Below are 26,114 nucleotides of genomic sequence, written 5' to 3' on the forward strand. Positions count from 1 at the left end.
ATGGGAAGGTGTAGGAGAGAGTACATGAATCCCTAAGGGGGTGGGAAGGTGTAGGAGAGAGTACAGGAATCCCTAAGGGGATGGGAAGGTGTAGCAGAGAGTACATGAATCTCTAAGGGGTTGGGAAGGTGTAGGAGAGAGTACATGAATCCCTAAGGGGATGGGTAGGTGTAGGAGAGAGTACAAGTATCCCTATGAGGATGGGTAGGCGCAGGAGAGAGTACAGGAATCCCTGTGAGGGTGGGTAGGTGCAGGAGAGAGTACAGGAATCCCTAAGGGGATAGGAAGGTGTAGGAGAGAGTATATGAATCCCTAAGTGGATGGGAAGATGTAGGAGAGAGTACGTGAATCCCTAAGGGAATGGGAAGGTGTAGGAGAGAGTACAGGAATCCCTAAGGGGATGGGAAGGTGTAGGAGAGAGTACATGAATCCCTATGAGGATGGGTAGGTGCCGGAGAGAGTACAGGAATCCCTATAAGGGTGGGTAGGTGCTGGAGAGAGTACAGGAATCCCTAAGGGGATGGGAAGGTGTAGGTGAGAGTACATGAATCCCTAAGGGGATGGGAAGGTGTAGGAGAGAGTACAGGAATCCCAAAGGGGATGGGAAGGTGTAGGAGAGAGTACATGAATCCCTAAGGGGATGGGAAGGTGTAGGAGAGAGTACATGAATCCCTAAGGGGATGGGTAGGTGTAGGAGAGAGTACAAGAATCCCTATGAGGATGGGTAGGCGCAGGAGAGAGTACAGAAATCCCTATGAGGGTGGGTAGGTGCTGGAGAGAGTACAGGAATCCCTAAGGGGATGGGAAGGTGTAGGAGAGAGTACATGAATCCCTAAGGGGATGGGTAGGTGTAGGAGAGAGTACACAAATCCCTAAGAGGATGGGAAGGTGTAGGAGAGAGTACATGAATCCCTAAGGGGATGGGAAGTTGTAGGAGAGAGTACATGAATCCCTAAGAGGATGGGAAGGTGCAGGAGAGAGTACATGAATCCCTAAGGGGATGGGAAGGTGTAGGAGAGAGTACATGAATCAATCCCTAAGGGGATGGGTAGGTGTAAGAGAGAGTACAGGACTCCCTAAGGGGATGGGAAGGTGTAGGAGAGAGTACATGAATCCCTAAGGGGATGGGTAGGTGTAGGAGAGAGTACAGGACTCCCTAAGAGGATGGGTAGGTGTAGGAGAGAGTACATGAATCCCTAAGGGGATGGGTAGGCGCAGGAGAGAGTACAGGAATCCCTATGAGGGTGGGTAGGTGCAGGAGAGAGTACAGGAATCCCTAAGGGGATGGGAATGTGTAGGAGAGAGTACATGAATCCCTAAGGGGATGGGAAGGTGTAGGAGAGAGTACATGAATCCCTAAGGGGATGGGAAGGTGTAGGAGAGAGTACATGAATCCCTAAGGGGATGGGAATGTGTAGGATAGAGTACATGAATCCCTAAGGGGATGGGTAGGTGTAGGAGAGAGTACATGAATCCCTAAGGGGATGGGAAGGTGTAGGAGAGAGTATATGAATCCCTAAGGGGATGGGAATGTGTAGGAGAGAGTACATGAATCCCTGAGGGGATGGGAATGTGTAGGAGAGAGTACATGAATCCCTAAGGGGGTGGGAAGGTGTAGGAGAGAGTACATGAATCCCTAAGGGGATGGGAATGTGTAGGAGAGAGTACATGAATCCCTAAGGGGATGGGAATGTGTAGGAGAGAGTACATGAATCCCTAAGGGGATGGGAAGGTGTAGGAGAGAGTACATGAATCCCTAAGGGGGTGGGTAGGTGTAGTAGAGAGTACAGGACTCCCTAAGAGGATGGGTAGGTGTAGGAGAGAGTACATGAATCCCTAAGGGGATGGGTAGGCGCAGGAGAGAGTACAGGAATCCCTATGAGGGTGGGTAGGTGCAGGAGAGAGTACAGGAATCCCGAAGGGGATGGGAATGTGTAGGAGAGAGTACATGAATCCCTAAGGGGATGGGTAGGTGTAGGAGAGAGTACATGAATGAATCCCTAAGGGGATGGGAAGGTGTAGGAGTGAGTACATGAATCCCTAAGGGGATGGGAATGTGTAGGAGAGAGTACATGAATCCCTAAGGGGATGGGAATGTGTAGGAGAGAGTACATGAATCCCTAAGGGGGTGGGAAGGTGTAGGAGAGAGTACATGAATCCCTAAGGGGATGGGAATGTGTAGGAGAGAGTACATGAATCCCTAAGGGGATGGGTAGGTGCAGGATAGAGTACAGGAATCCCTAAGGGGATGGGAATGTGTAGGAGAGAGTACATGAATCCCTAAGGGGATGGGAAGGTGTAGGAGAGAGTACATGAATCCCTAAGGGGATGGGAATGTGTAGGAGAGAGTACATGAATCCCTAAGTGGATGGGAAGGTGTAGGAGAGAGTACATGAATCCCTAAGGGGATGGGTAGGTGCAGGAGAGAGTACAGGAATCCCTAAGGGGATGGGAATGTGTAGGAGAGAGTACATGAATCCCTAAGGGGATGGGAAGGTGTAGGAGAGAGTACATGAATCCCTAACGGGATGGGAATGTGTAGAAGAGAGTACATGAATCCCTAAGGGGATGGGAATGTGTAGGAGAGAGTACATGAATCCCTAAGGGGGTGGGAAGGTGTAGGAGAGTGTATATGAATCCCTAAGGGGATGGGAATGTTTAGGAGAGAGTACATGAATCCCTAAGGGGATGGGAATGTGTAGGAGAGAGTACATGAATCCCAAGGGGGTGGGAAGGTGTAGGAGAGAGTACATGAATCCCTAAGGGGATGGGAATGTGTAGGAGAGAGTACATGAATCCCTAAGGGGATGGGAATGTGTAGGAGAGAGTACATGAATCCCTAAGGGGATGGGTAGGTGTAGGAGAGAGTACATGAATCCCTAAGGGGGTGGGAAGGTGTAGGAGAGAGTACATGAATCCCTAAGGGGGTGGGAAGGTGTAGGAGAGAGTACATGAATCCCTAAGGGGATGGGAAGGTGTAGGAGAGAGTACAGGACTCCCTAAGAGGATGTACATCATGGAATGAGTCTATCCATGGAGCTACGAGTGTGGAAGTGGAGGCATCACATTTTGTAGGAATGCATGATCCAGGGACATTGCATAAGGGCGTGCAAACATGTGCACCAGCAGAGAACGTGACCTAGTGGGTTACACGTGGGTGCACCTGGATGATGAAGAGGTCAGGGGTGAAGGGGGGTCACAAAGGTGGATGAGTAAAGTACCACAGTAACTGGACATGACAATGGGGTGCACGTGTGGGGTGATGACAGACATCACCAAAGCGTGACTGCAGGAGACAGTGAGAGTAACGTGGGGTTTTAAGGTGTCAAGAAGTGAGGAGAGAGGGGTGAATTTACAGGAACAGGGGCGCGCGTGTTCGAAAAGGTCCGTTATTCATCTCTACATGTCATCAATGGAATGGATGATGTTAACATGATGGGCCTTTAGTTATTCTTGCCAAAGGCCTATGTTCTAAAATAACAGAAAAATAAATCAATATACATACATGTACACCCATTCGATATATTCTGAACTATTGCATAGCAAGAGGCATGTTGTGATGTGTGCTGTGTGCAGGGTAGGGTCGGGGTGGAAATGTGTATGTTTCACGTAGTGAATGTGGGTATGAGCCTGATTCTATGGAACAGCTGGATATGAAACAGCTGGATGGAGGTGGCCCGATGCTGCCCTTGTTCCCTTACACTCAGCCTGCAATTGAAGCCGGACCCTGAGCGGTTCTTTATACAGACCTTTAATATCCGTGATGAGGCACATGTATAGGTTTAGGTGCTAGTGATAATGACTGACCTATAGGTTTAGTGGTTTAGGTGCTAGTGATAATGACTGACCTATAGGTTTAGTGGTTTAGGTGCTAGTGATAATGACTGACCTATAGGTTTAGGTGCTAGTGATAATGGCTGACCTGTAGGTTTAGGTGCTAGTGATCATGACTTACCTGTAGGTTTAGGTGCTAGTGATAATGACTGACCTGTAGGTTTAGTGGTTTAGGTGCTAGTGATAATGACTGACCTGTAGGTTTAGGTGCTAGTGATAATGACTGACCTGTAGGTTTAGGTGCTAGTAATAATGACTGACCTGTAGGTTTAGTGGTTTAGGTGCTAGTGATAATGACTGACCTATAGGTTTAGTGGTTTAGGTGCTAGTGATAATGACTGACCTGTAGGTTTAGGTGCTTGTGATAATGACTGACCTATAGGTTTAGGTGCTAGTGATAATGACTGACCTGTAGGTTTAGGTGCTTGTGATAATGACTGACCTATAGGTTTAGGTGCTAGTGATAATGACTGACCTGTAGGTTTAGGTGCTAGTGATAATGACTGACCTGTAGGTTTAGGTGCCAGTGATAATGGCTGACCTATAGGTTTAGGTGCTAGTGATAATGACTGACCTGTAGGTTTAGGTGCTAGTGATAATGACTGACCTGTAGGTTTAGGTGCCAGTGATAATGGCTGACCTATAGGTTTAGATGCTAGTGATAATGACTGACCTGTAGGTTTAGGTGCTAGTGATAATGACTGACCTGTAGGTTTAGGTGCTAGTGATAATGACTGGCCTGTAGGTTTAGGTGCTAATGATAATGACTGACCTGTAGGGTTTAGGTGCTAGTGATAATGACTGACCTGTAGGTTTAGGTGCTAATGATAATGACTGACCTGTAGGTTTAGGTGCTAGTGATAATGACTGACCTGTAGGTTTAGGTGCTAGTGATAATGACTGGCCTATAGGTTTAGGTGCTAGTGATAATGACTGACCTGTAGGTTTAGGTGCTAGTGATAATGACTAACCTGTAGGTTTAGATGCAAGTGACAATGATTGAGCTATAGGTTTAGGTGCTAATGAAAATTATTGATCTATAGGTTTAGGGGCTAATGAAAATTACTGATCTATAGGTTTAGGTGCTAGTGATAATGATTGATCCATAGGTTTAGGTGCTAATGAAAATGACTGATCTATAGGTTTAGGTGCTAATGAAAATGACTGACCTATAGGTTTAGGTGCTAGTTATAATGACTGACCTGTAGGTTTATGTGCTAGTGATAATGACTGTCCTATAGGTTTAGGTGCTAGTTATAATGACTGACCTGTAGGTTTATGTGCTAGTGATAATGACTGACCTACAGGTTTATGTGCTAGTGATAATGACTGACCTGTAGGTTTATGTGCTAGTGATAATGACTGTCCTATAGGTTTAGGTGCTAGTTATAATGACTGACCTGTAGGTTTAGGTTCTAGTGATAATGAGTGACCTGTAGGTTTAGGTGCTAATGATAATGAATGATCTACAGGTTTAGGTTCTAGTGATAATGAGTGACCTGTGGGTTTAGGTGCTAGTGATAATGACTGACCTGTAGGTTTAGGTGCCAGTGATAATGGCTGACCTATAGGTTTAGGTGCTAGTGATAATGACTGACCTGTAGGTCTAGTGGTTTAGGTGCTAGTGATAATGGCTGACCTGTAGGTTTAGGTGCTAGTGATCATGACTGACCTGTAGGTTTAGGTGCTAGTGATAATGACTGACCTATAGGTTTAGGTGCTAGTGATAATGACTGACCTGTAGGTCTAGTGGTTTAGGTGCTAGTGATAATGACTGACCTATAGGTTTAGTGGTTTAGGTGCTAGTAATAATGACTGACCTATAGGTTTAGGTGCTAGTGGTAATGGCTGACCTGTAGGTTTAGGTGCTAGTGATCATGACTGACCTGTAGGTTTAGGTGCTAGTGATAATGACTGACCTATAGGTTTAGGTGCTAGTGATAATGACTGACCTGTAGGTGTATGTGCTAGTGATAATGGCTGACCTATAGGTTTAGGTTCTAGTGATAATGAGTGACCTGTAGGTTTAGGTGCTAATGATAATGAATGATCTACAGGTTTAGGTTCTAGTGATAATGAGTGACCTGTAGGTTTAGGTGCTAGTGATAATGACTGACCTGTAGGTTTAGGTGCCAGTGATAATGGCTGACCTATAGGTTTAGGGTCTAGTGATAATGACTGACCTTTTCCTACATTTAGGTGAAATAGCTTGATTTGCAAAGCCGGATCCCTCTGGCACTCCTGACCATTCTGTGTATGAAAACATTCTAAAGAGACACACAGTGAATACACATATGTTGTATGTGCATTCTATAAACATAGTGCTAAGAAAGTACCAACAATGTATTTCTTTTAGTCCTCGGATTGAAATGACAAATCTTTGCTACTTGTGAACAGCAGCAATCAGAGTTCAAGCCATGATCAGACCCAAGGCCCATGCGTTTCGTTGCCATGAAGCTCCTTGGGCACTGCCAGGCTCCTGATGCTGTTGCTGCCTGGACATTCTTCCTAGCCTCCCTTCTCGCTCTCTCGCTGAGTCTCTTCTATGGTATGGAAGAAGCTGTGCAGGGGCAAGGGATGGGCCTGTGTTTCTCAAGCCTGTCTGCTGGTGCAGTGCAGAAGGTTGAGATGAGGCCTCTGCTACCAACAAGGCATACACAACATGGGGCTGCAGAGGGGTGTCATCACACTGTAGAGGTCAATGAAACCTCTGTGAAGCTTTGGTCAATGAGTGATGTGCAGCACCCCAAAGCCTCCATGTTGACCTCAAAGCAGCCTCACAACCTGAAGGGGGGACTAAAGGAGCATGGCTTTTCCTTATCCGTGCACCCATTACTTCCATGGATGCACCTCTACTTTGTTTCCAAGTGTGAAGTTCTTCTTACAATAATAGCTGACCATACTCCACTCTACATATTTTTGCCAAATGGGTCCTTCCACCCCCACACCCTTACATCACAGGGAAGCTTTACTCAATGGATACTATGGGCTGGTCTAAGGTAGTTTGCCAAGTTGGAGGAAGACCCAAGATCCAAGGAGTTCAACATCCTTCCATTGTCCCCACTCTAAGCATTGTGCAGTGATGCCACATAAGAAGGCAAATACATGCATCACAACTCATCACCATGTGGCTCTACAAAGGAAGAGTGAACAGTTCTCCTAGTGCCCAGGAGAGAAAGGAAGTGCTTGCCAAAACCAGAGCTAGGTGAGTGATTGTGTAGCTATAAGTGTGCTCGCATAGTTCAATCAATGCAACATTGCAAATGAAAAAGAATACAGCCTGGCACCGAAGGGATCAATAAAGGGGAGCCTGTACTTGATAAGTGATCTTTAATCAACTAGAATCCTAAATATCATTAGATATGGCTTCTTGAGTGCGGTCGCCAAGAGGGCAAGCCATTGTCCCCTGGGCCATTTGTTGGAGGGTTCGGCTCATGTTTTCTTGTTTATGAGGGCTGTATAGTTTGCCCAGCTAGAAGTTTAAAGTCTCTGTCACTTCTGCCAGCACACCCTTTTAACGAAGAGGTGCACTGCCCTTTTGGGAAATTGGGTGATTTTCTGGGAGTCAAGGTCTTCTGAAAGTTGGGGAGAGCTTGATTAGTCGGTTACATGCAAAGGGATCCTGATGTGTGACTGGCGCCTCACCCGCCCTAACAACCTTTCACAGGCACCCCACTGCCTCAGTGATCCCCTCTCCTGCTGCTGGTGGCAGTCCGCACCAGACCCTCAGAGCCGGTACTTCCTCAGCAGCTCGGACTGCCAGTGCCGCTTCTTGTCCGGGAAGGCAGCCGGGATGCGGATCTTGCGGAAGTCCTCAATACACCTATACAGATCCCCCTCCAGGGGCTTCTTCTCTTGAGTGACCTGCGGGGCATCGGGGCAGCTCTCCACACCATTCTCCTTCACTTCTGAGAGGTCGCTGTTCCTTCGTGGACCAAGCGTCTTTGCCTCCTCCTGCTTCCGGTGGGAATGAGAGAGGTCAAGCGTGGTTGGGCGGACAGGGCCTACCTCTAGGGTCGACGGAGTCATGAATGTGTGGCCTCCCTCCTGAATCTCCGGGCACAGGGGAGGAGCCTGTAGAGTGGCGCTCCCATCTAGTAACTCCGGGCCAGCTGTGAGACCGGGAACAGTAGGGCATTCTTCCGGTCCAGGATGGCATGGTGGAGAAGCAGGTTCCTGCAGGACTGCAGGTCCTGGTGCGGAAGCAGGTACACTAGGGCATTCCTCCAGCGCCACAGGACATGGTGCCACAGGGCACAGTGCCAAATCAGGCATAGTCGGGAAGTCCTCGGCTAACTCCAGGCATGGTAAGGGTTCGGGGGGCTCGTAATCTGGAGCTTCTAGGTCAAGCCCATCCTCGTGGTTGCTGATGGTGGCCGCCAAAACAGAGTGAGTTTCTGACTGGCTGTCCAGGTTGGAGCGGGAAAGGTCGTTGCAGCTGCCCAGCTCCTCGGATCCGGGTGATAGGTCATCGGTCGTCTCGGCCACATGAGGGACATCAAGCACTGCAAAGAGAATCAGACAATGTCATTAGTGATGACTGCTGTGATCCGGACTCAATTGTTCATTCATGAATTAAAGTAAGACACATCGAAATATCATTTTTAGGGGGCATTGTGTAACAGCTATTTCAGTAAATCTCACATGTATATTAAGGAAAACATGGCTCCTAGTTATGGCAATTAACTTCTCAATACATGCACAAGAGAGCACGATTTGTGAATCGCAGATCTTATACAGTATATTTAATGAAAATTAAATGCAGCATAAGACTAATGATTTTTGTGGTGTGGGTCTATTTGACCTAAAACATTTGACTTAATCACATTTGATCGAATTTATTTGACCTTTTTTTGGTCTAAAATGTAACCCCTCCCCACTTGCTCTCAATCTAATCTATACCCTTATATTAATAATCAGTAGCCAGCGAAGGGAGGGGTGGTCTCCTTGCCAATCGGGAGGCTCAGAACCGGGGCTTGACCGCATGCTCGGGCTTCTAACTGGCCGGTAATGCCCTCTGCTCGGGTTGCATTGCTTAAAGGAAACCCAGTCAGGATTCTGACCTGATTGTTATTGAACAAATGCTCTGAGCAAAAAGATTCAAATGATTCCAGGGGTCTGCAAACATTAGCTCCCGCCAAATGAGTTGAACTACAATCCCATGAGCCCTAGCTTGTATAGGCATATAGTCAAAGGTGAGGGGTCATTGGAGTCTTAATCCAAAACATTTGGAGAGCTGCAGACCCTTGAAATACAGATTAGAAATAGAATCCCAGGACATAAACATTGTGTGGACTCTTGACTCTCACACATCTGAGGAAAAAGGTTTAGCACATCCAATTGAGGGTTAAATGCAAATGATGTTAAAAGAATGGGGTGCTGGGTGACCTGTGTCAGGTTGCTTTAAACCCCCTGAACGCAGGGTTGCAGAATCAGGCCATGCATATTTAGAATCCATTAAAGCGTACATGGTGGCTAAAGGTTTTCACTGCTCCCCATTAGAGTTCAAACTACACTTATATTTTGAAAAAACTTCCCAAAATGTTATTCAGTCTATACTGTGTGCGATATGCGACTCACTCACTGAAAGCCTTGTGTCTTGAACAAACCCCATCATCACAGCGGAATCAGGGTGGCATGGGAGGGATGTAAATGTTGAGAAAGCTGCTTATGTTTAGTTGTCATCTAAGGAATGTGAAATGGCAATAAGGGTCTCATTATACGCCTGGTGGTAACAGTACCAATGTGTGGGATTTTAAGTGCCTCGTGATTTAAAGCTACAGCCTAATTATGAATTGGGATTGCAGTGGGATATTTATCCTATTTAGTACTTTCCATGTACCCCATGCCGTAAATATCTCAATGAGATCCCACATATAACTAAGCAGTGTTTGAAAAGATGGGAGGCATTTAAAATCCCAAATGTTTCTACCATTACCGCCATAGTCAGAGCAAGGGCTTAGGCTGGGACCAGAGTGAGGGTGATCCGAAAATTAGGAGTCATAAGCTTCCAGAAATCTGCTGAGGATTGGCAGGCAAGTGTCCATAGATGAAACTGATTCACTGTTGCTGTTGGGGGGCGGGGGAGCAACCATTAATTACAGCAATTTAGCTCTGTGGCTATTTGTCAATAACCAATGCTACAGGTCTGCCAAGCATCAGGAGTGGTATATATCCACAATACCAAACACCACTACTGAGAGGTCAAGTGTGTAGTTATTCATACAATCAGAAACCTCGGACAGCACTAATACTACTACAGATCTGCTAAAAATCACCACTGAGAGGTCAGGTGTGGTCAGTATTCATGCCACCAGAAAACTAGGGCAGCACCAATAGTACAGGTCTGCTAATCATCATCACTGAGAGGTCAGGTGGGGTAGTTATGTATGTCACCAAAAACCTAGTGCAGCAGCAATACTACAGGTCAGCTAAGCATCACTACTAAGAGGTCAGGTGTGGTAATGATGCATGCCCTCAGAAAACTAGCACAGCACGAATACTACAGGTCTGCTAAGAATCATCATTGAGAGGTCAGGTGTGGTCATTATACATGCCACCAGAAAACTAGGGCAGCACCAATAATACAGGTATTCTAAGCATCATCACTGAGAGGTCAGGTGTGGAAGTTATTCATGTCACCAGACACCTAGGGTAGCACCAATACTATAGGTCTGCTAAGCATCAGCACCGAGAGGTCAGATGTGGGCGTTATGCATGCCACGAGACAGCTAGGGCAGCACCAATACTATAGGTCTGCTAAGAATCTCAGTTTATTAATACCACCAGAGGCCTAGGGCAGCACCAATACTATAGGTCTGCTAAGCATCACTACTGAGAGGTCAGATGTGGGCGTTATGCATGCCACGAGACAGCTAGGGCAGCACCAATACTATAGGTCTGCTAAGCATCAGCACCGAGAGGTCAGGTGTACAGTTATTTGTGCAATCATAAACCTAGGGCAGCACTAATACTACTAGAGATCTACTTAGAATCAACACTTAGAAGAGAGGTGTGGTAATTCTTAATTTCACCAGAAAATTAGGGTAGCACCAATAATGCAGGTCTCCTAAGCATCAGCACTGAGAGGTCAGGTGTGGACGTTATTCAGGCCATCAGAAACCTAGGGCAGCACTAATAGTATAAGTCACTACTGAGAAGTCAGGTGTGGTAGTTAGGCATGCCACCAGAAACATAGGGCAGCTCCAATAGTACAGGCCTGCTAAGAATCACAACTGAGAGGTGTGGTAATTATTCATGCCACCAGAAAAATAGGGCAGTGCCAATACTACAGGTTGACTTTAGCATTAGCACATATAGGCCAGGTGTGGTAGTTATTCACGTTACCAAAAACCTAGGGCAGCACCAATACTACAAGTCTGAAAAGCATCAACAATCAGGTGATGTAGTTATTTATACTACCAGAAACCTAGGAGAGCTTCAGTACTACAGGCCTGTTAAGAATAACCACTGAGAGGTGAGTGTGGTAATTTATTAATTTATTGGTTATTTGTAATGCGCACTATACAGAAAGAATGGTGTTTCAAGGCGCATCAAGAAAGGGTTGGGGGTAACGGGAAGTGGAAAATGGTATAAAACAAAGAAAAGAATTCTTAAAAGGTCTATGAATCATTCAGAACGTGCAAGTGCTATAGAATGAGAGAGGGAGAGGAAGGAAGTGCAGGCAGGGGAGGAAGGGTTGAACAACAATAAAGAGCATTCCTACTAGGCGATTTGGATCGTGCAAGTGCTGAGACATGAAAAAAGGGGGAGAGCGGGAGGAAGGGAAGTGAAGGAGGAGAGGAAAGGAGAGAGGTACAAATGCAAAACAGGTTGAAAAAAGTCCAAGTACAAGTAGGTAACCGCATTGTGGAAAAAACAGACATGCAATTATGACAAGCAGGTATGAATGAATGCAGACTGGAAAAGCTGTGCCGCATGGTGCATCTGGCAAGCAGACACACAGTTATGACCGGGCAGGTATGAATGAATGAAGGCTAGAAAAGCAGTGCCTCATGGCATGAGGGGCTACATCAGGCAAGCAGAACAGCAGTTATGACAAGCAGGTATGAATGAATACCGACTGGAAAAGCCATGCCTCAGGGCATGAGGAGCTGCATCAGGCAAGCAGACAAGCAGTTATGACTAGGCAGGTATGAATGAATGCAGACTGGAAAAGCTGTGCCGCATGGTGCATCAGGCAAGCAGACAAGCAGTTATGACTAGGCAGGTATGAATGAATGCAGACGGGAAAACCCGTGCCTCATGGTGTGCCGTATGGCGTGAGGAGCTGCACCGGGCAAGCAGACAAGCGGTTATGACAAGCAAGTATGAATGAATACCGACTGGAAAAGCCATGCCTCATGGTGTGAGGGGCTACATCAGTAAAGCAGACACGCAGTTATGACCAGGCAGGTATGAATGAATGCAGACTGGAAAAGCTGTACCTCATGGCGTGAGGAGATGCATCAGGCAAACAGACAAACAGTTATTACTAGGCAGGTATGAATGAATGCAGACTGAAAAAGCTGTGCCGCATGGTGCATCAGGCAAGCAGACACACAGTTATGACCGGGCAGGTATGAATGAATGCAGACTGGAACAGTCGCGGCTCATGTAGCGAGGGGCTACATCAGCTGTACAGAAATTGAATGTGAGCACAGTCAGTTAGAGCAGTGATTCAGTACATAAGTGAAGCCAGCTGCATGGGGCTGCAGGGGAAATCCGACAAAAATGTAGCACAGCGCAAGACTGGAGTTAAAAGTATGTGCACATCTTGGGAAAGACTCACCACATTATGCAGGGGCAACATCAAGTATCACCACATAGGTAAACAATGAAAACACAGCACAGGCTGCGAGAAGTCAAAACAGTGGATGCAGGTAGGTGAAATGCAAAACACAGCAAGGTTTCCAAGTCAATTACTGGTGGCAGGTAGGTGAAATGCAAAACACATCAAAGTGTCAAAGTCAATCAGTGGATGCAGGAAGGTGCAATGCAAAACACAGCAAGGTTTCAAGTCAAAATGGTGGTGGCCGGTAGGTGAAATGCAAAACACAGCACAGGGCTGTTCAAAGTCAATCCAGTGTTAAGGCTAAGCAAGATGAGAACACAGCACAGGGCTGTTCAAAGTCAATCCAGTGTTTAGGCTGGGCATTGGTAACACAGAGCAAGGTTGTGAGGAAGTAAGCACAGTGATTAAAGGGCTGGCTGAAAGCGCACACAGCGCAGGGCTGGTAAGGAACGGCCAAGAGGTTGTGTTTGGCAGTTAACACGATAGGTAGTTGGGTAGGTAAGGGCTCGAAGTGGAGGCGGCGAAGGAACAAGGAAGAGGGTGGAAGAGGAAGCATGAACGAGCCAGCATAACAGAGAAGGAAGTATATGCGGGAAAAAGTCAATTCCAGAGGTAGCAGGGATGTTAATGCACCACAAGCACCAGGAAAGTCAAACCACAGTTGAAGGAAGGTTAAATGAGAAGCACAGCGCAGGACTGCAAAAGACAGATCAGTGAATTACAGGCAGGGCACGAGGGTACTGAAACATATTGGCAAGCTACGTCTGGGGGTGAGGAGTTTACCATACCCCAAGCGTGCAGACTAGCAACATTCATACCACCCGAAAAATGGTTCCGCTCCAATACTACAGCTCTGGTAAGCCTGAAGTCATTAATTAATCAATAATTAGAGTCCGGCGCTGTAGCCATTCATGCCACCAAATACCTAGAGCAGCACTGATACTACAGGTCTGCTAAGCATCAGCACTTCGAGTTCAGGGGTGGTAGTTATTCACACCACCAAAACCCTAGCGCAGAAGCAATAGTACAGGTCTGCTACGCATCAGCACTTCGAGTTCAGGGGTGGTAGTTATTCACACCACCAAAACCCTAGCGCAGAAGCAATAGTACAGGTCTGCTAAGCATCAGCACTTCGAGTTCAGGGGTGGTAGTTATTCACACCACCAAAACCCTAGCTCAGACGCAATAGTACAGGTCTGCTAAGCGGTATCCAGTTAAAATGTCGAAAACATTTTTTCGAATGCAATTATGTCGAAAAAAAGTATGACGGGAAAAAAAATGCGAATGTGTTTTTTTTTATTTGTATGTTTTTTTTGGTTTAGCTAGTAAAAATAAAGTGTAAATAAAAAAACGGGGGGTTGGGCAGGGAACCCCCCATTAAGAAAAATTTGAAATTGAAATCATTTTCTTTGGCATTTTTCTTGACATAATGGCATTCGAAAAAAATTCAGCATCACTACTGAGAGGTGAGGTGTGCTAGTTATTCATGTCATCAGAAAACTAGGGCAGCACCAATACTACAGGTCTGCTAAGAATCAGCACGGAGAGGTCAAGAGCAGTAGTTATTCACACCACCAAAAACCTAGGGCACCAATACTACAGGTCTGCTAAGAATCAGCACGGAGAGGTCAGGAGCGGTACTTATTCACACCACCAAAAACCTAGGGCAGCACCAATATTATAAATCTGCTAAGCATCACCACTTACAGGTCAGGTGTGGTAGTTATTTACATCACCAAAAACCTAGGGCAGCACCAATACTATAAGTCTGCTAAGCATCACCACTTACAGGTCAGGTGTGGTAGTTATTTACATCACCAAAAACCTAGGTCAGCACCAATACTATAAGACTGCTAAGCATCACCACTTACAGGTCAGTTGTGGTAGTTATTTACATCACCAAAAACCTAGGGCAGCACCAATACTATAAGTCTGCTAAGCATCACCACTTACAGGTCAGGTGTGGTAGTTATTTACATCACCAAAAACCTAGGGCAGCACCAATACTGTAAGTCTGAGTGGTGAGGTGTGGCAGTTATTCATCCCATCAGAAAACTCGGGCAGCACCAATACTACAGGTCTGCTAAGAATCAGCACGGAGAGGTCAAGAGCGGTAGTTATTCACACCACCAAAAACCTAGGGCACCAATACTACAGGTCTGCTAAGAATCAGCACAGAGAGGTCAGGAGCGGTAGTTATTCACACCACCAAAAACCTAGGGCAGCACCAATACTATAAGTCTGCTAAGCATCACCACTTGCAGGTCAGGTGTGGTAGTTATTTACATCACCAAAAACCTAGGGCAGCACCAATACTATAAGTCTGCTAAGCATCACCACTTACAGGTCAGGTGTGGTAGTTATTTACATCACCAAAAACCTAGGGCAGCACCACTACTATAAGTCTGCTAAGCATCACCACTTACAGGTCAGGTGTGGTAGTTATTTACAATCACCAAAAACCTAGGGCGGCACCAATACTATAAGTCTGCTAAGCATCACCACTTACAGGTCAGGTGTGGTAGTTATTTACATCACCAAAAACCTAGGGCAGCACCAATACTGTAAGTCTGAGTGGTGAAGTGTGGCAGTTATTCATGCCATCAGAAAACTCGGGCAGCACCAATACTACAGTTCTGCTAAGAATCAGCACTGAGAGGTCAAGTGTGGAAGTTATGCATGTCAACATAAATCTAGGGCAGTACCAATACTGTAAGTCTGCTAAGAATTAACACTTAGAGTTCAGGTTGGTAGTTATTTATGTCACCAACAATCTAGGGCTGCAACAATACTACAGGTCTGCTAAGCATCACTACTGAGAGGTCAGGTGTGGTAGTTATTTCTACCATCAGAAAATTAAACCGAAAACCTAGGGCAGCACCAATACTATAAGACTGCTAAGCATCACCACTTACAGGTCAGTTGTGGTAGTTATTTACATCACCAAAAACCTAGGGCAGCACCAATACTATAAGTCTGCTAAGCATCACCACTTACAGGTCAGGTGTGGTAGTTATTTACATCACCAAAAACCTAGGGCAGCACCAATACTGTAAGTCTGAGTGGTGAGGTGTGGCAGTTATTCATCCCATCAGAAAACTCGGGCAGCACCAATACTACAGGTCTGCTAAGAATCAGCACGGAGAGGTCAAGAGCAGTAGTTATTCACACCACCAAAAACCTAGGGCACCAATACTACAGGTCTGCTAAGAATCAGCACAGAGAGGTCAGGAGCGGTAGTTATTCACACCACCAAAAACCTAGGGCAGCACCAATACTATAAGTCTGCTAAGCATCACCACTTGCAGGTCAGGTGTGGTAGTTATTTACATCACCAAAAACCTAGGGCAGCACCAATACTATAAGTCTGCTAAGCATCACCACTTACAGGTCAGGTGTGGTAGTTATTTACATCACCAAAAACCTAGGGCAGCACCAATACTATAAGTCTGCTAAGCATCACCACTTACAGGTCAGGTGTGGTAGTTATTTACATCACCAAAAACCTGGGGTGGCACCAATACTATAAGTCTGCTAAGCATCACCACTTACAGGTCAGGTGTGGTAGTTATTTACATCACCAAAAACCTAGGGCAGCACCAATACTGTAAGTCTGAGTGGTGAAGTGTGGCAGTTATTCATGCCATCAGAAAACTCGGGCAGCACCAATACTACAGTTCTGCTAAGAATCAGCACTGAGAGGTCAAGTGTGGAAGTTATGCATGTCAACATAAATCTAGGGCAGTACCAATACTGTAAGTCTGCTAAGAATTAACACTTAGAGTTCAGGTTGGTAGTTATTTATGTCACCAACAATCTAGGGCTGCAACAATACTACAGGTCTGCTAAGCATCACTACTGAGAGGTCAGGTGTGGTAGTTATTTCTACCATCAGAAAATTAAACCGAAAACCTAAGGCCGCACCAACATTACAGGCCTGCTAAGAATCACCACTGAGAGGTGCGGTGGTCATTATTCACGCCACCAGAAAACTAGGGCAGCAGCAATACTACATTGTGTTAAGCATCGAAACTTGGAGGTAAGGCGCAGTAGTTATTCATGCCACCAAAAAGCTAGGGCAGCAACAATTTTACAGTTCTGCTAAGCATCAGCACTTAGAGGTCAGGTGTGGCAGTTATGGGTGCCACCAAATAAGTTGGACAGCAGCAGCAACACTTGGAGGTCAGGTGTAGTAGCTATTTACATCACTAAAAACATAGGGCTGCACCGATACCACAGGTCTGCTAAGAATCATCACTAAAGGGGGAGGTGTGGTCATAATTTATGCCACCAGAAAACTTGGGCAGTACCAATACTACAGGTCTGCTAAACCTGAACACTGAGAGGTCAGGTGTGGAAGTTATTCACGCCACCAGAAACCTAGGGCAGCTCCAATATTAGAGGTCTGCTAAGCATCAAAACTAAAAGGTCAGGTTTGGTAGTTATTGATACCACCAGAAACCTAGGGCAGCACCAATACTACAGGTCTGGTAAGCATCAACAGTTAGAGCTCAGGGGAGGTAGTTATTTGCGTCACCAAAAACCTAGGACAGCAGCAATAATAAAGGTGTGCTAAGCATCACTACAGAGAAGTCAGGTGTGGTAATTATTCATAAAATCAGAACCCTAGGGCACCGCCAATACTACAGGTCTGCTAAGCATCAGCACTTAGAGGTCAGTTGTGGTAGTTGTTCATGCCACCAAAAACAAAGGACAGCAGCAATACTACAGGTCTGCTAAGCATGACTACTGAGGGGTCAGATGTGGTGGTTGTTCATACATCAGAAACCTAGACCAGAAACCTAGGGCAGTACCAATACTACAGGTCTGGTAAGCATCAACACTTAGAGGTTAGGGGAGGTAGTTATTTGCGTCACCAAAAACCTATGAGAGCAGCAGTACTACAGGTGTGCTAAGCATGACTACAGAGAAGTCAGGTGTGGTAATTATTCATAAAATCAGAACCCTAGGGCACCACCAATACTACAGGTCTGCTAAGCATCAGCACTTAGAGGTCAGTTGTGGTAGTTGTTCACGCCACCAAAAACAAAGGACAGCAGAAATACTACAGGCCTGCTAAGCATGACTACTGAGGGGTCAGGTGTGTAGTTGTTCATACCATCAGAAACCTATACCAGAAACCTAGGGCAGCACCAATAGTATAGGTCTGGTAAGCATCAACACCTAAAGGTCAGGCATGGTAGTAATTCATGCCACAAACTGAGGGCAGCGTCAATACTACAGCTCTGCTAAGCACCACTACTGAGAGGTTTGGTCTGGTAGTTGTTCATACCATCAGAAACCTAGAGCAGTATCAATAGTACAGACCTGCTAAGAATCACCACTGAGAGATAACCCTGAGCGATACATCCCACACCCTAGAACAACCAAACCAGGAACCCCACAACATCTACAATTCAGCCTTATGCAGGCATTCCAGACAATCTACAAGAGCAACCCTCAAGAGCATCTTCACCCTGGATCACAAACAACCTACAAAGAAACAAACCAGCAGAGTACACCCCATCAACACAACAGAAGGGGACAAAATCTAACAATCATTTAAACGGTACAAAGTCCTGTATGCGGGCTACAGCCCCTGTAAAAACAAGTCTCAGTTAACACCCCACCAAAGACTCAGAAGATGCCGTGTCAAAGAGCAGGACGCCACCAAAGTGAAATGGAAAACAGAACAAACCAGCCAGATATGCGCCCGACTCCAGCAGAAACCGCCACAAATACTGAACACACGCTGAAAAACGCCACAGCAAACAAAACAAATATCACAGCATAGATAAATCCCTATATCTAACACCATATCTCACAACCACCTCACTGCCTCGGCAACTCTACAGCAGTAATAGGTCCAGGCAGGACAAGAACCGGCGCATCCCTGCTGGAAGAGAAAAGATGACCCAAGAAGTAGAAGGAATGAAATCAGCACCCTCACCCCTTACATCACAAAAACACAAGGACACCACGAGCAACCACAACAAAACATACAGGACGAAGAAGCAGAAGAATTTATCATCAACCCGACAATCAATCTAACAGATCACTGCAAGGAAGCAGAATACATAGAGCACCAACCAAATTATCTCGCAAACAAAGAAGAAGCCCAAAAGAACGGCCACAAGACAAAACAAGGATTAAAAAGCAATTCAAACTGCGTCAAAAAGATCCACTGCAACCTCATCAATGCCAGATCAATGTCCAAACATGCCACAGAGATCTGCAACCTCCTATGTGAAGGTGGTGTTAACATTAAGCTTTGGCTCAAAGCGCCAGATACATTCAATAAACATCATATTCATAACCGAAACATGGCTAGAAGACAACTACAAAACCACCTTGCATAACTGCATCCCTGACAACTTCAAATGTTCACAATTAAACAGGAAAAAGAAAAGAGGAGGAGGACTGGCGATAGCATACAAGGAAAACATCAAAATTAAAACAAATGAACCACTAAACATAACCTACTGCGAATCCATGATCCTACACCTAACAGCAAATCCCAAAACAAACCTCAAATTCGTCATGGTATACAGACCACCAACATACGATGCAAGCTTCACTGACGTATTCTCTGAAGCCATCACCAACCTAGCCATCGAGCAGGAACACCTGGTAATCCTTGGGGATGTTAATATCTGGTTTGACAAAGAATCCGCTTACTCACAGAAATCACTAGCCAAACAACAGAAGACAATGAAACTACATCAGCTAATCAAAGGAGCAACCCACATTGCGGGACATACGCTGGACGCAATCTTAACCAACAAGAATCTCATTGCCACAACGCCACCACTACAGATCCTCTGGAGCGACCACCTCGTCATTCCATTCGTGATCACACTCCCCATGACAATGGCTCAAAAAACAGACAAACGCCCAACTATCATGAAAAGAAGCTGGAGGGCCATCAGAGCTAGCCACCTAGCAGAGGAATTAGAAATCAACAAACCACAGACAACGAACCTGAATGAAGCTGACATCGAATTAAAAACAGAACTACTTCATAAATGGATTGCTAGAACGATCAACTAGATCTCAAAGGAAAAACCTATCACACCATACTGCAAAAGCGCGACAGCAAAATGGTTTACCCCGCTACTCTGCACCATGAAAAGGAAAAACAGGAAACTTGAACTAGAATGGAGGAAAAAACGATTAGGTGAAGAAACTACAACTCCAGTGACAAATCCACTCATACAAGAAGGAAATATATAAGGCTAAAAAGAAATACCAAGCACAACAGAATCACCAAAGCCACCAACACCAAAAAGGAATTCTTTCAAATCATACACAAAATAAGGAGCTCTCCTGGCTGCAATAACGCTCCGATCCCTTCACTGAAGCTATGCAATGACCTTGCAGACCACTTCAAAGACAAAATCACCACCATCCCACAAATCATACAAGGCAAACCAATGGACTACAACACGCAACCTACCCAGCCATCAGTGGATCACCAGAACAAACTCCGAAGCTTCCCCCAATTATCAGTGGAGACATTCGTCAAGCTCGTAAGTAACAGCAAGAAAGCAAGCTCCCCCATGGATCCATACCCCCCAGACATACACAAATCAGTCCTCACAGAAGGAACACGCATGCAATACTACAGAAACCTTTTCAACCTATCACTTTCAACAGGTTAAGTACCGCAATCATTCAAAGCGGCACACATAAACCCGCTCCTCAAGGACACAGCAGGACATGTGGAAGACCTCTCCAACTACAGACCCATTTTCAACATCCCCTACTCAGCTAAACTTCTCGAGACATACGTCTACAGAATAACACAAGAATTCATAGAGGAGCACCAACTGTTGGACCAAGTACAAGTAGGCTTCACACCGAGGAGGGGAATGGAAACGGCACAGCTCTCAATCTGGGACGATCTAAAGACTAATGCAGACTCAGACAAAAGCACAGCTCTGATCCTTCTGGACCTCTCCCCAACAGCTGACACAGTCAACTATGAAATCCTGATCGCAAGACTAGAACAAAAAGGAATTACTGACACAGCACTACTATGGATTAAATTGTTCCTAACAAATACGACAGAAACCATCTGGATCAAACCATTCAAATCAACTACAAGAGAATCCAACTGCGGAGTACCACAAGGATCTTCTTTCTCCCCATTACTCTTCAATATATACTTGATGCCACTAATCAAACTCATCAAAAACACGCCTTGACATGCTACAACTACGCAAATGACCGTCTACAAAATACAAGATACACAGGAAGAAAACAAAACGCTGAACAACTGCCTACAAGAGCTCTACAGCTGGGTAAACACAAACAGCCTCAAACCCAACCCGTGCAAAACTGAAATAAGGATCTTAGCTAAAAGGAGGAAAACAGCCACTACATCCCATGGCCAACAGAACTGGGTACAGTGCTGACTCCATTAACAATAGTAAAAAACCTGGGAGTCTTGATGGACAATGAACTAACACTTGTACCACAAGTAAACGCCATAATCAAGAAGTGTTCTTCCTGCTACATGCAGTAAAAAGGATCCTACCATTCCTCTCTTTCACCCACAAAACACTCACCATCGTCGCACTCATCATGTCCAGAGTAGCGTATGCCAACAGCATATACTCAGGAATGCCAGAACGCTGCAGCAAGACGCCTGCTCAGACTACCATGAAGAGAACACATTACCCCGGCGCTGAAAATGTTCCACTGGCTGCCAATAAAAGAGAGAATAAAGTTCAAAACGATGTGCAGAACGCACAGAGCAGTACACAGCCAGGGAACAGAGTTCCTAAAGAAAATAATAACCATCTACCACCCGACAATAACACTCAGATCAAGCAACGACATTTGCCTAGTTCCAAAAGCTTACAACAAAAGAAAACTCAGAGGATAATCTTTCACTCACCTGGCAACCTCGACCTGGAATAACCTACCAAAAAACATCTGCAACACAAGGGGTCAACTTAGAGTTCAGAAAACTATTCAAAACGTGGCTCTTTGCTCCAGATTCAGGAGGAATCAACTAGGATGAAATGACCAACACGAACCCGTGAACACCCCGGTAGGAAACCATAATCCTTAAGTTTCCTCCTCCATTATAAAATCGGGGGTGGATGCACACCGCCCACCCAGGCCCATATGCCACCACCCAGAAAGGGAACTTGTATAGGTGGGGACAACCAACAAGATGGACAACAAGGGACAAGTGCTGTGACCAAAACTACACCTGTCACAGGGCAGGGAAAGTAGCGGAAATGAGCTAGTTACACAAGCCACTAGAGCCACACAAAGTGAGCTCCGACCACACGCAGCATGCCTGCCAACTAGACGGTCAATGTCGGATTGTCAATCAGACAGAATGGTTGTGGAGGTTGGGCGCAGAAACGCGAAGACAAAGAAATCGACAAATACTTGAAAACCATTATAACCATACCTTAAACATGTCAACTTTTTGCATACTCAAAATACAGGACCTCACACAACCACCTCTCTGCACAGCAACCCGCACACACTTCACCACATTGAAACAACAAAAAAAACAACACATAACCGACCAAAACAGCGCATGGGATCACTGGCAAAAAGTACACTTAAGCTCAGTGAACGGTGCAAACCGAACTGAAGCAGCCAACAGGACATCACAACTCTCACTTTCCTACTCCCACTACACCCTACTAACCCCCGCTTCCCCCCCTCTTGACACCCTCCTTTTCAGATATGCCAGAGCCCCTGGGGACCACAGCAGTGGTGATGGTGCACGTATAAATACCTTTAACATTAACATGAATAGGAAAAAAGCAATATGATTACAGGAAGGCATAAACATATAACATCTCAGCAATGGTCACCTAACCTACTGAGTTGCCTTTGCAACATTCTGCTGTAGGATCTCCTGCTATCCCCTGCTATTCCAGTGGCCACCAAACAGTTTTTGCCTGCTCACCCCTTCCAAACTAGGCTTGGGGGTATATTGAGGAGGCTCCCACATCACCAGGCCTGAAACCAACATGAGAGGAGGCAGTGGGTCATTACATTCTGGTCGGTTAAAAATACCAGAAAAAATGCTGGTATTACTGACTCTGGCATTTTCATCGGACCGGCACACTCCAACTTTGCTGGTAGGGGCTAGGCCTAACCTGCCGGTAGGTCAGGCATCTACCGGCAAATAATTGCTGCAATCACCAGCACCAGTAGAACGGGTAGCAGTGTTTGTGGCAATCCCATTCCATGGAGTCCATTTGGACTCCATGGAATGGGAACTTACCACCGTTTCCGGCACCCGTAATATACTGGTAATACCGGGATATCATGCACTGGTAATGGTAAGGTGAGTTTGCCGGTATCCTGCCGGAATTACCGGCAGGTTACCGGCAAACCCGTAATGAGTCACAGTGATTTTGGAGAGCATGCACTCAATCAAGTTTTTTGATCGCCCAAGGCAAATACTTTGCAGAATCTCCACAGGGGAAAAATAACACTATTGCCCCGTTGTTCGAGGATAAAAGGTGCAAATACCCCTATATGTGCAGATATGTTATTGAGGCGTCCCCACTTTATTTAGGGCATGAGCCATTTTAATGTTAGAAGACCTGCAAAATGGCTCACTCTCACTACCTCAAGACCTCCCAGGTAACTTGGCTCTATTGCACTATGAGGTAGATGCAACCTGTCCTGTCTGCCCCAGGCCCAATCCCAGCCCTGACATGACATCCTTGGAACCTGCCCTGTCTGCCCCAGGCCCAATCCCAGCCCTGACATGACATCCTTGGAACCTGCCCTGTCTGCCCCAGGCCCAATCGCAGCCCTGACATGACATCCTTGGAACCTGCCCTGTCTGCCCCAGGCCCAATCGCAGCCCTGACATGACATCCTTGGAACTTGCCCTGTCTTCCCCAGGCCCAATCACTGCCCTGACATGACATCCTTGGAACTTGCCCTGTCTTCCCCAGGCCCAATCACAGCCCTGACATGACTTCCTTGGAACCTGCCCTGTCTGCCCCAGGCCCAATCACAGCCCTGACATGACTTCCTTGGAACCTGCCCTGTCTGCCCCAGGCCCAATCGCAGCCCTGACATGACATCCTTGGAACCTGCCCTGTCTGCCCCAGGCCCAATCACAGCCCTGACATGACTTCCTTGGAACCTGCCCTGTCTGCCCCAGGCCCAATCGCAGCCCTGACATGACTTCCTTGGAACCTGCCCTGTCTGCCCCAGGCCCAATCGCAGCCCTAACATGACATCCTTGGAACGTGCCCTGTCTGCCCCAGGCCCAATCGCAGCCCTGACATGACTTCCTTGGAACCTGCCCTGTCTGCCCCAGGCCCAATCGCAGCCCTGACATGACATCCTTGGAACTTGCCCTGTCTTCCCTAGGCCCAATCACTGCCCTGACATGACATCCTTGGAACTTGCCCTGTCTTCCCTAGGCCCAATCGCAGCCCTGACATGACTTCCTTGGAACCTGCCCTGTCTTCCCTAGGCCCAATCGCAGCCCTGACATGACATCATTGGAACTTGCCCTGTCTTCCCTAGGCCCAATCACTGCCCTGACATGACATCCTTGGAACTTGCCCTGTCTTCCCTAGGCCCAATCACTGCCCTGACATGACATCCTTGGAACTTGCCCTGTCTTCCCTAGGCCCAATCACAGCCCTGACATGACATCCTTGGAACCTGCCCTGTCTGCCCCAGGCCCAATCACTGCCCTGACATGACATCCTTGGAACTTGCCCTGTCTTCCCCAGGCCCAATCACAGCCCTGACATGACTTCCTTGGAACCTGCCCTGTCTGCCCCAGGCCCAATCGCAGCCCTGACATGACTTCCTTGGAACCTGCCCTGTCTGCCCCAGGCCCAATCGCAGCCCTGACATGACATCCTTGGAACCTGCCCTGTCTGCCCCAGGCCCAATCGCAGCCCTGACATGACTTCCTTGGAACCTGCCCTGTCTGCCCCAGGCCCAATCGCAGCCCTGACATGACTTCCTTGGAACCTGCCCTGTCTGCCCCAGGCCCAATCGCAGCCCTGACATGACTTCCTTGGAACCTGCCCTGTCTGCCCCAGGCCCAATCGCAGCCCTGACATGACATCCTTGGAACGTGCCCTGTCTGCCCCAGGCCCAATCGCAGCCCTGACATGACTTCCTTGGAACCTGCCCTGTCTGCCCCAGGCCCAATCGCAGCCCTGACATGACATCCTTGGAACTTGCCCTGTCTTCCCCAGGCCCAATCGCTGCACTGACATGACATCCTTGGAACTTGACCTGTCTTCCCCAGGCCCAATCGCAGCCCTGACATGACTTCCTTGGAACCTGCCCTGTCTGCCCCAGGCCCAATCGCAGCCCTGACATGACTTCCTTGGAACCTGCCCTGTCTGCCCCAGGCCCAATCGCAGCCCTGACATGACATCCTTGGAACCTGCCCTGTCTGCCCCAGGCCCAATCGCAGCCCTGACATGACTTCCTTGGAACCTGCCCTGTCTGCCCCAGGCCCAATCGCAGCCCTGACATGACTTCCTTGGAACCTGCCCTGTCTGCCCCAGGCCCAATCGCAGCCCTGACATGACTTCCTTGGAACCTGCCCTGTCTGCCCCAGGCCCAATCGCAGCCCTGACATGACTTCCTTGGAACCTGCCCTGTCTGCCCCAGGCCCAATCGCAGCCCTGACATGACATCCTTGGAACGTGCCCTGTCTGCCCCAGGCCCAATCGCAGCCCTGACATGACATCCTTGGAACCTGCCCTGTCTGCCCCAGGCCCAATCGCAGCCCTGACATGACATCCTTGGAACCTGCCCTGTCTGCCCCAGGCCCAATCGCTGCCCTGACATGACATCCTTGGAACCTGCCCTGTCTGCCCCAGGCCAAATCGCAGCCCTGACATGACATCCTTGGAACGTGCCCTGTCTGCCCCAGGCCCAATCGCAGCCCTGACATGACATCCTTGGAACCTGCCCTGTCTGCCCCAGGCCCAATCGCTGCCCTGACATGACATCCTTGGAACCTGCCCTGTCTGCCCCAGGCCCAATCGCAGCCCTGACATGACATCCTTGGAACTTGCCCTGTCTTCCCCAGGCCCAATCACAGCCCTGACATGACTTCCTTGGAACCTGCCCTGTCTGCCCCAGGCCCAATCGCAGCCCTAACATGACATCCTTGGAACGTGCCCTGTCTGCCCCAGGCCCAATCGCAGCCCTGACATGACATCCTTGGAACCTGTCCTGTCTGCCCCAGGCCCAATCGCTGCCCTGACTTAACACTCTTGGAGCCTGTTTGAAGTTCATTTCTTTTGACAGTGAAAATTAATCTGTAGCTTCTGAAATTAAAGCACATTGCTAGTTTGGACAATATGACAAAATATATACTCAATAAAAATAATAACAATTGTGAAACTTCTGAAAAACAGCAGCTCGCAAAACCCAATCACTATATTTTTGCAATGCATTTCAACGTCAGGTGGTGTTTTCAAAGCAATGTTTTAAAAAGACCTTTTGC

The 26,114-nt window shown here is 47.0% G+C and overlaps 1 protein-coding gene across 2 annotated transcripts in view; it reads right to left on the reverse strand.

Annotated features, from left to right (window-relative positions):
- Positions 1-7,156: 7,156 nt before the first annotated feature.
- Positions 7,157-26,114, reverse strand: part of LOC138570211 (BTB/POZ domain-containing protein KCTD12-like) — a 905,191-nt gene continuing 886,233 nt past the window's right edge. For both annotated transcript variants that reach the window (XM_069648936.1, XM_069648935.1), the window contains exon 4: positions 7,157-8,339. In XM_069648936.1, the coding sequence (XP_069505037.1) occupies positions 7,561-8,339 (779 nt within the window). In that variant the 3' untranslated portion in view covers positions 7,157-7,560. The remainder of the gene's footprint in view (positions 8,340-26,114) is intronic.

Source organism: Ambystoma mexicanum, chromosome 2q (genome assembly GCF_040938575.1).
Source record: "Ambystoma mexicanum isolate Mex_15411 chromosome 2q, UKY_AmexF1_1, whole genome shotgun sequence".
Taxonomy (NCBI): domain Eukaryota; kingdom Metazoa; phylum Chordata; class Amphibia; order Caudata; family Ambystomatidae; genus Ambystoma; species Ambystoma mexicanum.